This window comes from Micromesistius poutassou (assembly GCF_964030765.1).
Source record: "Micromesistius poutassou genome assembly, chromosome: 8".
NCBI classification, from domain to species: domain Eukaryota; kingdom Metazoa; phylum Chordata; class Actinopteri; order Gadiformes; family Gadidae; genus Micromesistius; species Micromesistius poutassou.
The window spans coordinates 15,102,557-15,114,495 of NC_140278.1; the positions used below are offsets into that span (position 1 = coordinate 15,102,557).

The following is an 11,939-nucleotide window of genomic DNA, read 5'->3' on the forward strand; positions in this document are numbered from 1 at the left end:
GGTTGTTTGAATGCTGTAAACTCCATTCATTAACACTGTGATCATGTGTGAACGATAATGCTGCTCATAAGAGCATTGTGACGTTGACCATGGATGATATAGTTACATATCAAGGCTCCCCACACTGGACCCCCACAGCACACAAGAACATACTCGTATCTCCAGGTTATAGTCCTAGAATAGTCCAAATGTAAATAAGAATATAAATGGGAATAGCCACAATGTTTATAGCTAGTGTACAAAATGCACAAATATAACACAAATGAATAACATTTGCAAATCCACATAACATAACACAAATATTATACTTTTTCAAGCAGTCAATTATTAACTGAATAACTTTGGTGGTGTAGCTGTCAGGAATCTGAACAGACAGTGCTATCAACACAATGACGTCCCAACTGGAGAGTGCCATGGAAGGCCTGATCAAAGTGTTCCACTCGTACTCGTCCAAGGAGGGGGACAAGTACAAACTGAGCAAGGCTGAGATGAAGAGCCTCCTCCAGGGGGAACTCTCTGAGTTTCTGGCTGTAAGTGGGCTGTTCCCTGGTGTTTGATTTGTAGAAACTTTTAATCCTGTATTGTCTGTAAATGTCAACTAAAATGTTCATCTAATGGTGGAATCAATGGGAACTGATTAATCGTCTAATATAATAGTATAAGAATGAACTGATGTACAGCAAAATCCCAAGTTTATTTAATGGTGCCTAAGAAATGTTATCTTATTCCTTTTAACGAAAGGACTGTGGGTGCCCAATACACCCTTTTCAGAGAGGCTTCAACCTAGCTACACAGGTGTTGCTTATATCACCTATTCTGTGAAATGGGTGTGATGAACCCTAAAGTCTCTGTGAGCCAAAGCACAGCTGTTGGTCATTGAATGCAGTGATTAACACACCAACAAGGTGTGTGTGTGTGTGTGTGTGTGTGTGTGTGTGTGTGTGTGTGTGTGTGTGTGTGTGTGTGTGTGTGTGTGTGTGTGTGTGTGTGTGTGTGTGTGTGTGTGTGTGTGTGTGTGTGTGTGTGTGTGTGTGTGTGTGTGTGTGTGTGTGTGTGTGTGTGTGTGTGTGTGTGTGTGTGTGGATTGCAATGTAAAACAATCTGAAATGTTTCATTACCTTCAGGCTTTAAATATTTTAGATTTATCTAAAAACTTGCAATAATAAATGATTAAGTGAAGTCCACTATGTATTCACTGAAGCAATGAAGATCTCTTAATACATTCCTTTTCCCTTCTCTTCCCTGAAAATATTTTCTTGCACTGCCTTTTTCTCATTTCACTGCTTTCTCCCTTGTGCCTCTGCATGTTCTTGCTGATGTGTCTGTCCCAGGGAAGTACCGATCCGCTGGTGGTGGAGAAGATCATGCGGGATCTGGATGAGAACCAGGACGGGGAAGTGGACTTCCAGGAGTTTGTGGTTCTGGTGGCGGCGCTGACCGTAGCCTGCAATGAGTTCTTCATACAGAGCCAAAAGAAGTAATCCCCCCCGCCCCCATCCTCCCCCACAGAGCTCTGGAGTTCACATTCATTTTGGAAACTTATGAAACAAACATTTCTGCCAAAATGATGTGTAGTCAATAGCCTGTCCTCTCGGCATTGGGGAGCTGTAACTGGCATAAGATCACTTTCATTTTGTTGTACCACTGTTTAAGAGAGGTTAGCTACCTAAGCTGTTTTTGTTAATCTCTGTCAATAAAGATGTCCTGTTCTGCACAAAAATAAAAACTATATTCTACAATTAACCATGCTTACACCTTTTTTCCTAAACTTGTAATCAGGAATTGAGTGTCCTTTTTTTGTCATCTCTGCATATTGTTAAAATATCCAAAGAATTGAAGAAGCTGCTATCCGGCTGCATATATTTCCCTTGTGTCCATTGACCACATTCATCAGCCAAGTAAACAGACCTTGGAGTGGTTGACAACAGCTTTCATTAGAGGGCTTCAGACTTTCATTAGTTTTCAACTGTCTACTTGGCAGTGAGTGATTTTTTTTTTTTAATTGGCAGTGCTGTGGTCCACTGGTAATGATGTCATCACTAGGAGCCAGGGCTAAGTTACATCCCTTTTGTATGGACGGATGGCGTCTGATAGATGGTGTATGTTACTGTAACTTTATAAGCAGAGTAGACCTATATTAATTTCCACTTGGAACTTTGGAAGGCCATTTAGTGGCCAACCGACCGGCGGTTTAACTGGATCAACTTCTTTCCTCTGAAGGGGGTAATCAATTTCTCCTCAGATTATTAAATTAAAGAACCCATCTATTTGTGCGGCTTGCTCCACAGCTTCTAAAGCGCTTTGTTTAGTTTGTACCAAATCCAATGACCTTTCCTTCATTCGTCTCACTAACGGAACAATACAGCAATGTCTGTTAAGGGATGCGTTCTAAAAGCATATTGCACCCGTATTTTATCCTTGGACTGCCCATATAGTGCAACATAACTTATTATGCTACCCATAAGACACCACATTTTCCTTCTAGTAAGTTGATTACAATATGATGGAAAATGTTTTCCATGTTGTACTTGTATGTAATAGATTACTTTAATTATATGCCAACCTTTTTAAAGTATGTCACAATTACTCTACATACTACTTTGGTTATAGTTATGAAATTGCTTTATTGAAGTTTGCCAAATTAATTCTATTGCCTTTATACACTTTGCATGTTGACGCATCCAAACGAGGGATGTGACAGTATTGGTCTGAATAGAGGTGTGTGTCTCTGGCATAGTGCGAAATACGGGGGGGTTTGGGGGGGTCGGACCCCCCCGATTAACCCCTTGAGACCCCCTGAAAGACTCAAAAGCAAAACCTGGGGGGGGTCTCAATCTTGTAAAAAAAAAAATTAAAAAAAATGATATAATAATTTTATTGTCACTAATGATGTGTTTAAGAGATCACCATGTCAAGTATTTATAATTCAAAAATGTTAATAATAATAATTTGTTTAACATTAAGCTGAACCAGTCCTGCGCCTGCGCGTATGCAAATTAGCCATGTGCGAGAGCCCAGAGCAATGACGTAGGCCGTCAATAACAATGGCTAACAAGCGAAAGCAAAATCAAAGTTTATCACTGGCACACTTCGGATTCACATCGAAAAAGGTGGCACTCGGAGATGAGGAGATAGACGATGTAAAGGGGAAAATCAGCTTTGCGCCGGGTGCAAACTAGCAACGACACATGCGTCGGTGTAGAAAGTCAATTGCGCCGGGCGCAAGATAGGGCCCTTCTTCTGTTTGGCGCACATGGCTAATTTGCATACGCGCACAGGACTGTCGGAATGGGAACATGTCGGACTGGCAGCATTACGGGGGCGCGATTACGGGCTGGCGGAGTTACATTTAAAAAACGCGTTCAAGTAAAAATAAATAAGAAAAGCGGAATCAATTTGTGGCGCTCGTTGTTCAATCTGTGGGGCAGCGCCACACATTGGCCTATGTGTGGGAAACACTGCACGGCCATCACACATGTGCTCATTCGGAGCATTGTAAATAATTTATTGTTTCATTGTTGTAGCCAGTTCATTTATGTAGGCTAATAAATGAACCGTCAACAATGCGATCGGGATTTTTGAGGGGGGGGGGGGGGAGCGATCAGGATTGTTATTGTTGTTGGATGTGTGGCGTGTGTGTAAGCAGGCAAAAGCATGTGTCACACGGTGAACCCAGCTCTGCTTCAACTTAAAAAAAAAAAATCGTTCATACTCCGCGTTCGTACCACTAGAGAACGCTCGCGTTTGAGAACCACTGCTATAGGCCTACTGCATAAGAATAATTTAGATCGATATTGCGCAACAATCAGGAGATGGGGACCCCCCCGAATATTGAAGGGTATTTCGCACACTGGTCTCTGGTAAAGTAATCTATATATATATATATATATATATGCCCACTTAGGATGTAGGGAAGGGCAGATTTAGAAACTGCTTGTAGTGGCTATGCACTCACACCTAGGGGCCGTTTAAAAGATGACAAAAGGACAACGACTTTTACTTACGACTTGCAATTACTTCTGTTAAGCTAGTTATATCAAACAGCACCATCTGGTGTCAAAACAATGCAGCGAAATGTTCTTTGTTTTGGTGAAGAACATTCTACAAATTACATTGTATGAGAACATTTTTTAATGTATACATACAAGGAAATAAAAAAGCAACATGTCTTTTTCATTTATTTTAATTAACAGGCCTTATATATATATATATATATATATATATATAATTATTATTATTTTTTAAAGGACATAGATCTAATTTAAACCACAACTATTTCCGTTTAACCATCCGTCTTCATGGCCACCAGCACAAAGTTACGTGGGGAGAGTTCTGGATCAAACAGAGGTACTAGTTTGCTCCTCACACCTAAAGAGACGCAACATGGACACACATAGAGACAGTCAGTACGTTTACATGCACAGCTTAATTCGATTAAAGCCATAGCTCAATTATGCTCCTCAATTGGACAACTGCAATTGTCCGCGTATACATGGCGGTGAGTAAATCGATTCATTGGCCGAAGAGTGTCATGCCCCGGTACGATAGGTGGCGCTGTATGTAGTATGAATCACCAAAATTAGCACTATTTATTCTATTAAGCTACTATTTATACAGGTAAGCTAGGTAGCCGGGTAGAGGGAAGCATAGACGTATACATAGACTCCACCTTGGGCTCTGGGTCATGGTTCAACGATGCCAGAATGTTTGAGAGTAGACTGGCCTGTAAACAAATATAGGTAAACGGGGGTGCTGGGTTTTTCTGGATAATAGGACCATTATGTTTACATTTATCAACCGATTTTAATGAGTTGTTTTTATCCAAGAGAGTACTTGGAGTTAAATAAATAAGTAAACATCAATATAAAATATGTCATGAATATAAAAAACTATTTATTTAGATCCTATGAGAAACTTAAGCATTATGGTGCTTTTAATCCAGAAAAACTGCAGCTCCTCCGTTGATTTGTATTTGTTTACAGGCCAGCCTTTCAATAATGGCCACGACGTTCAATGTATTGTATATGCAACAGGTCGAGGCAATCAATGTGTTATGTAACCAAATATATGTCTATTGGGGCAAAGATAGTCTTATCAGTGGTTAGGGCGGTACTGGGTTGGATCCCCAATGTCTGGACTCTAGCCATTGAGTTACTTGCTCTTAAAACTATAAACACCATCAAGAGATTAGAGAAAGAAAGGGGTCCATTGTCATATTGTTTAGCTTAAAAATACATTGGTCTGTGCTGTGACGAAAGCCACTTAAACATGTGCTGTGACGAAAGCACACTATGGATGCCTGACCTCCCTTTACAAAAGTACCGGTATGATTCCTAGACCACGGATCCAGCAGGCCATGTGACCCTCCCTCACCGTTCTCCTGGAGGTAGATGATGCGGTCCAGAAGCACCAAGGTCTCCACAGCGGGGGCCAACAGCAGGGCCAGGCTGAAGTACACCACCACCCGGCCCTCCTGCTCCAGCATGGCCTCCAGCCTGCACGGCTCCAGGGGCAGAGAGGGCGGGAGCCCCACACGGGCCAGGCCAAGGCGTGCGTACCTGGAGGAGATTGAGGGACCATAGCTTTAGCAGACAGTGGGTGCCCATAGCCCATAGACACCGAGTATACAAATAGTATACAGTATATAGCATGCATACAATGTATATTATGTAGATTTGAAAGGCAGTCATCGATGCATTTTAAAAAGAAGAGTATACTATTGTATATATGCATTAAAGGTGCGGTGTGTAGCAACCAACTGAATTCCCCCCCTTTGCAGCAAGAGAAGTACGGTCACCTGTACTGGCCTGTAAAGTGCCACTGGGTACTTATTAGATGTCATAATCTACAACAGCATCGAGTAGTCAAGTGATCAGGTTCCTTGACAGATTTATAAAAAGTACTTAGTAATTGATTCTGTAAAACGATAGGTCAAAAGCGATGATTCAAATAAAGTGTCCTCTCTAGAGCCGTCCATTCTGGTCTCCCTGTGTAGATATAAAGGTTTATTCTAATGTGTCTAAAACACAACGATTCTTACTTTCACTAATTAAATTAACACTAATTAAAACATTATTATTATTACTGGCAAGTCTGTTCCACTAGATGCCACTAAATCCGACACACCTTTAAGGTTATTTATTGCCTAGGATTCTGTGAGCATTTGAAACGATGAGAAGATTGGACATTTTTTTAATGTACCCATAAAAAGGTATGAAGAAGGTGCTCACACTCACTCTGTAAACGGTAGCAAGTGGGCCTTCTTGATGGTCTGGACGCCCACCCGCCGCATCTCGGGCCTAGCCTCCCTGATGATCGTCTCCAGGGTCGCCCGGTAACAGTGTGTCCTTAGCAACGCACTCTCCTCCCTGAGTCTCTGCATGTAGTCCTCGATGGCGTGACACGCCCCCTCCCGCGCCTTATAGGACAGCCCGTGCCCCGGCAGGCCCCGCACCCACAAGCTCATCGGGTAGCCAAACTCACTCGAGCCGCGGCCATCGTTGTCATCGGCAACTAGCCGGGGCTGGTCTGGGGGGTCTGGAGGGGCTGGAGCGGGGGGGGCCACAACCAGGCCTGGGGGGCTCGGGTGCTCCCTGGTGGTGATCTTCATGTAGCAGCACGCCACAGAGGTGATGCCACGCACGTGAGGGCACTCCACAAAATGGCGGAGGAGAGTGGCACTGAGGTCCCCGCAGGCGTGTAAGCCGGTCAAAACTAACGACTCGTCTGACGGCCCCGCCGGCTCTTCTGAGGGCCGCCCGTGTGGGCCACAACCAAAGCTGTTGGTGGCACAGGGTGGGGGCGGACCGGTGGCCGAGACGGAAAAAGGGATGGAGAGAGCGCTGGGTCCTGGTCCAGTATCGAGGGGGGCCTGGGTGGAGTCCTGCTCAGCTGAGTTCCTGCGTCGCTTTCTACTGGAGCAGCCAAGAGGCGAAGGAGCTGCGGCCGTGCATTCTGCCTCTCTGAGCTGCTTGAGAAAGACCTCCCATGATTCCTTTGGGTTTACCCAACCGACCACGTGGTGAGGCGATGGGCTGGAGTTAGAAAGCTGGGAGGAGCCATCCTAAAAGAAAGAGACAAGTCAAGTCCCGTCCACAAAGGTTCCCTGAGGTTGATTGAGGTACGAACATATATTTCCGATGGACGTTAAGAGCTTATCAGTATTTTGTAAATGCAACTGACAGTTGACTAACCCTTGACTTCTCCTTCTCCAAAGTCAATAGGAGCTCCTCATCAAACTTGGTTGCCATGGTCACCAACTTCTGATCCGCCTCGATGGCCGTGACTGACAGTCCCAGGCCGAAGGACAGGAAACGAGTGAGGTGCCCCTTCAGAACGGATACTTTGGAGTTAAAGAGGTCCACATTTCACTTCAAATACTACGCGGGTGCGAGAAACGAGAATATATGAATCTTTGTTTCCTCAATAATATACATGAGACCACTGACAAAGAGTTAATTACCTGTCCAGATCCAACGTCGACCACCGTCTCGCAATTAGTCTGGTCGCAAAGTTGTTTTACCAACTACCAAAATAACAGGAGCAAGATATAAGGGTTTAGTACAATATAGATCAAGATTTTAGATGAACATAAAGCACCATATGACCATTACCAGCAACTCAATAGATTTCCATACAACAACACATGTACCGAGCCAAGCTTGCGGATCTCGTGCTGTTTCTTCGGCTTGACGTGTTTCCTAAAGATGTGGCTCAGCATGGAGCTCTGGCTGTGGTTCTTCAGGAACTCTTCCACCGTGTCTACTGCTCCACTCTTCCCAGCCCGTCTGGGGAAGGACAGAGCGTGGGCAGTGGCACGAAACGCCAGCAGAGACAGAGGCCACACGGATGGGTATCTGTAATGACAACCCTTTTACTTAAAAATGGACTTTGATTAAAAATATTTAGCCAACTGTGAATCAGCAGGTCCAACTCTTTTCTTGGGGAGAAATGATCCCAACTTGCATTCGCAGCCCCACATATAATTTTAACCAATCTGAAGGTATCAATATCCCAGTGAATATATATGCATTGCATCACACTACATAGTAGTAAGTAGTAGTTGTAACTAGTTTCCAAACCTATGATTAATCAGAAATGGCGCATTCGATAATTATAAGTCAGTTTGGAAGTCAATCTCCCCATATCAAGCCTTTATTAGGAAATAACAAGAGGGGTCCCTAACCAAAATGCCGCTCTTTAAAATCTAATCCAATACCTTTTGTCTTGACATTTTGTGTCCAGTAAGAGATCTGCAATCTGGGGAAACGATAAACCACACAACACCTCACGCCATTGTGCTGGCAGTTTTTCCCAGAGATCTTCTGTGAAGAATTCCTGTGGAACATTATAGTAGTTTGACCAAATGCAGTTAACAATTTATTATGACAGTGAAACCCAACACTAGATGGGATATACAATCACAATAAGGGTTGGCGAGTGAAATACTGACTTACAATTATGTAGGAGTCGGATATGTACTTGTATTGGTACAGAAACGTAGTAAGGTTCCTCGCCAGATCCCTCTGGTCCTGCGATGGGAGACTTAATGTGAACATCAGCGAATTTATATCAGAAAGTTTTGCTCCTGTATGCTGTTGAAGATGAAAGCCCCAAGTCTGGACAAGGCTTTTCGGGGAATAAATACCTTAAAACTTAAGGACTCAGTAATGTTTAAAAGCGTAAACTATTTTAACTTCTGTTATAATATATTCTGCATTCAACTATGGAGCACATGTGTTGGCCAATAAAGTATTCGGTGAAGAATTGTTTCCTAAATTAAAATTGAATAACTTAATCATTTTGGGATTACAGAGATATATAACAGCGTTTTTGTCTAAAACAAATCAACAATTCAAACTGGAAGCAGATAGGAGGCAGAAAACAAAACACATGCAAGATCGAAGCCGGAAGAGGAAGTTGTTGTTTATCATAATCTCGCGATGTCTGCTGATTCTTAAGCGTAGTCGTGTGGCGCCTCATGGTACTGTGTGGTTGGGGCAGACCAATTGGGTTTAAAGGTCCAACGTTATGTCCAATGTTTTTGACGTTTTTGGAGGTTTACACAGTTCCGCAGTTCCTCTTTACCTCAGCTCGTTCTTGCATTAACGTAGGTTTTCACTTTTATTAAAATTTTTCTCTCTTATCTTCTATATGTTGTCATACAAAATCTAAAAGAGCTAATAAGCTAACTGTAGCTAGCATCACACAAAAACAATAATCTCGTTTTATATTTTTACGGATTGTGGAGCATTTGTTTAGTCCAACACGATGTGAAAGGATTGTTGTCAATTGTCTTACCAACCTGTAAGTACTAACCTCTATAAAGTGTGAGAGTATATGTCGTTTGCATTGATAAGGACCAACAATGCAAAAATAGATTGTCAGGACAGTATACATTACTGCCGTACTGTATCGAATACAATACCGGATTATACACAGTTGAATATATAGCTGCTTAGTTCTCGTCTTTGCACGTTTTTATACTTTCTTACGTGTATTACTTGTGTTTTGCAGTTTTCCCCTAGTTCTTGAAACTGAAAGCAAAAACGCTTTCACGCTTGAGGCGTCGGAGGCAGTAATTTACTGTCGAACCATATTCTACTAACACCTTTCATCAAAAACAACACGCCTATCCGATGTACTACTCATCATGTTTGGTATTATGAACACTCTCATTGGGGGTGAATCGGCGTCAACACCCGGAAAGAGCCAAAGCCAACCACAAAAGGACCAATGTGACATGTTTATCAATGTGGTGTACTCTGGAGACAAAGGGAAGTCTGCATCACAAAATCCGAATCATGAATGGTTTCTGAAAAAAAGAAAGTTCTTGGAGCGGAAGGGCTTGCTTAGATCAAAGACGGAGCCATACATACCCCCATACAAACAAAGGCGTAACAAGTCCAAAGCAGGTCAATCCAGTTCGACTGTGAGCAGCACGGAAGGGTCTCACTCTCAACGACCAAAAGTCATCTTTAGGACCGATACGACTCGACCCCAACCTGCAAAGGTAAAGGCAAAAGTGGAATCTGGTGTACGCCGTCCAGTCTCAGGTGGACCCAGCAAACAGTCAAGGAAAAGAAAGAAGGCCAAACACTTGAACCACGCAGTAGCAGGGCCCACCAGTGCTCAGGTGGCTCCAGTACCAGGAAGCGTATCGGATTCAAACCGCAGGGCCATCTCTTTACTTGATGGTTTGAACATCCCTGCATTGGCACCAGCGTTGATAAACCCCTCAAAATACGCCGCCATTGACTGTGAAATGGTGGGGGGTGGCGCCCAGGGACAGGTCAGCATGCTGGCCCGCTGCAGCGTGGTGTCCTACGAGGGCGACGTGATCTTTGATGAGTACATCAAGCCTGACCAACCCGTCACGTGCTACAGGACGCGTTGGAGCGGTATCAGGCCCAGAGACCTGGTGAACGCCATGCCCTTCCAGGAAGCCAAGAAACAGGTGACAGAGGGGAATACAAGTGTTATTTTATTATTCTTTGATTATTAAAAGGGTGATACTATCCGACCAGTTGTGAGTGTGATAAACCATCACAAGCCTTTTGAAAATCTACCCTTCCGTGTTTTTGTGACATCACAAATGGGTGTGTCCAACTAGATGGATGATGGATAGATAAGCAACATTTTCTAGAATCCACTGGGTAGGCTTGTAGACTGATCTATCCTAGGTGGATACTCCCACTTGGATGTCACTCAAACACAGGAAAAGGCTGTTTTTTAAATGGCTTGTAATTGGTAATCACACTCATAACTGGTGGCATTATATCCCCCCTTTGAGATGTCTTTTTTTATATCACAAGATGTGCACACTGTCATTTTTACTTCAGTAAATAAGTTGTAACATGACTTAACGGTGGCTACATGCTTGTGTATCCTTCATGATTCAGAAATTATCCTATTTGGAAAAAATATGCTATTCTACTCCAAGTTTGTGTAACAATGAGAAGATGGTTTTCTATGGTTTGTGAATGACCTAACGTACGGTATCCGTTCTGGTCAGGTGGCAAAGCTGCTCCATGGCAAAGTGGTGGTGGGCCACGCCGTCCACCACGACTTCCAGTCCCTGGGCTACGTCCACCCCCCCTCCCACACCAGAGACACCCAGAAGATCCCCCTGCTCAACCTGAAAGGGGGCTTCGAGGTGCAGCGGACCGTCTCCCTGAAGATCATGAGCAAGGCCATCCTGAACGACGAAATACAGGTAGGCGGGTGCGTGTGTGAGAATTGCATCAGATTTTTATCCAAATTATGCAGCCCTGAATATACAGGCAGATACAGGTTTATTTTATAAGCAATAAAGTACACACAACATACTGGCTCCGTACACAATACCGGCCACTACAGTGCGGGGGACGGGGGAGATCACCTCTAGTGACCACCTACCTTTGACGCAGTGGACCTTTAACATTGTTTTGTGTTGTGTTTTTAGAAGGGGAGGGACGGCCACTCCTCCCTGGAGGACGCCCGAGCCACCATGAAGCTGTACAGGGCGGTGGCCAGCGACTGGGAGAAGGTTTTAGCCACTGGATACAACTTCTGGGGAGTGTTCAAGGGGTTAACCCATAAATAAAGTCAAGAAAAGGCAGGCGGTGTGTTGGGGTTTCAGATCTATGCGAGTCCAGACCCTCCGTAGCAGGGTTTCATTTGGATCTTCCCACCAGCACTGTGAATTTCCAGCTATGGGGCACACCAACTGTGTGACAAAGGTTTATATTATTTGATTTTACATACGTTGACATTTTTTGTTGAGTGATTGCTTTATTGAGGTTTAATACAAAAATAACCTCATGATACATTTGCGTTTTTTCTATTTGTTGGACATGACCCGCCGCAACTCAGCTGTGCGGTACCACCATTCTCAATGGATCCCAATAAATTAATTGTGTTCCCTCCTTTTGCTTTTGTATTCTTTTCAATTTCTATGT

At 43.6% G+C, this 11,939-nt stretch overlaps 3 protein-coding genes across 3 annotated transcripts; 2 read left to right on the forward strand and 1 right to left on the reverse strand.

Annotated features, from left to right (window-relative positions):
- Nucleotides 1-389: 389 nt before the first annotated feature.
- Nucleotides 390-1,481, forward strand: s100a1 (S100 calcium binding protein A1; the record flags this gene model as incomplete). The annotated part of the gene is made up of 2 exons (XM_084471928.1): nt 390-530; nt 1,332-1,481. 2 exons carry the CDS (start codon nt 390-392, stop codon nt 1,479-1,481), a joined length of 291 nt encoding a protein of 96 aa, XP_084328054.1.
- Nucleotides 1,482-4,225: 2,744 nt separating this feature from the next.
- On the reverse strand, nt 4,226-8,837 carry mettl25b (methyltransferase like 25B). The gene is made up of 8 exons (XM_084471285.1): nt 8,457-8,837; nt 8,219-8,337; nt 7,652-7,856; nt 7,463-7,525; nt 7,194-7,328; nt 6,237-7,063; nt 5,374-5,558; nt 4,226-4,368 (listed from the first exon to the last, which is right to left on the reverse strand). The coding sequence occupies exons 1-8, from the start codon at nt 8,556-8,558 to the stop codon at nt 4,283-4,285; spliced, it is 1,722 nt and encodes a 573-aa protein (XP_084327411.1). The 5' UTR covers nt 8,559-8,837; the 3' UTR covers nt 4,226-4,282.
- Nucleotides 8,838-8,972: 135 nt separating this feature from the next.
- Nucleotides 8,973-11,897, forward strand: isg20l2 (interferon stimulated exonuclease gene 20-like 2). The gene is made up of 4 exons (XM_084472401.1): nt 8,973-9,109; nt 9,517-10,456; nt 11,015-11,215; nt 11,444-11,897. Exons 2-4 carry the CDS (start codon nt 9,653-9,655, stop codon nt 11,582-11,584), a joined length of 1,146 nt encoding a protein of 381 aa, XP_084328527.1. The 5' UTR covers nt 8,973-9,109; nt 9,517-9,652; the 3' UTR covers nt 11,585-11,897.
- Nucleotides 11,898-11,939: the final 42 nt, after the last annotated feature.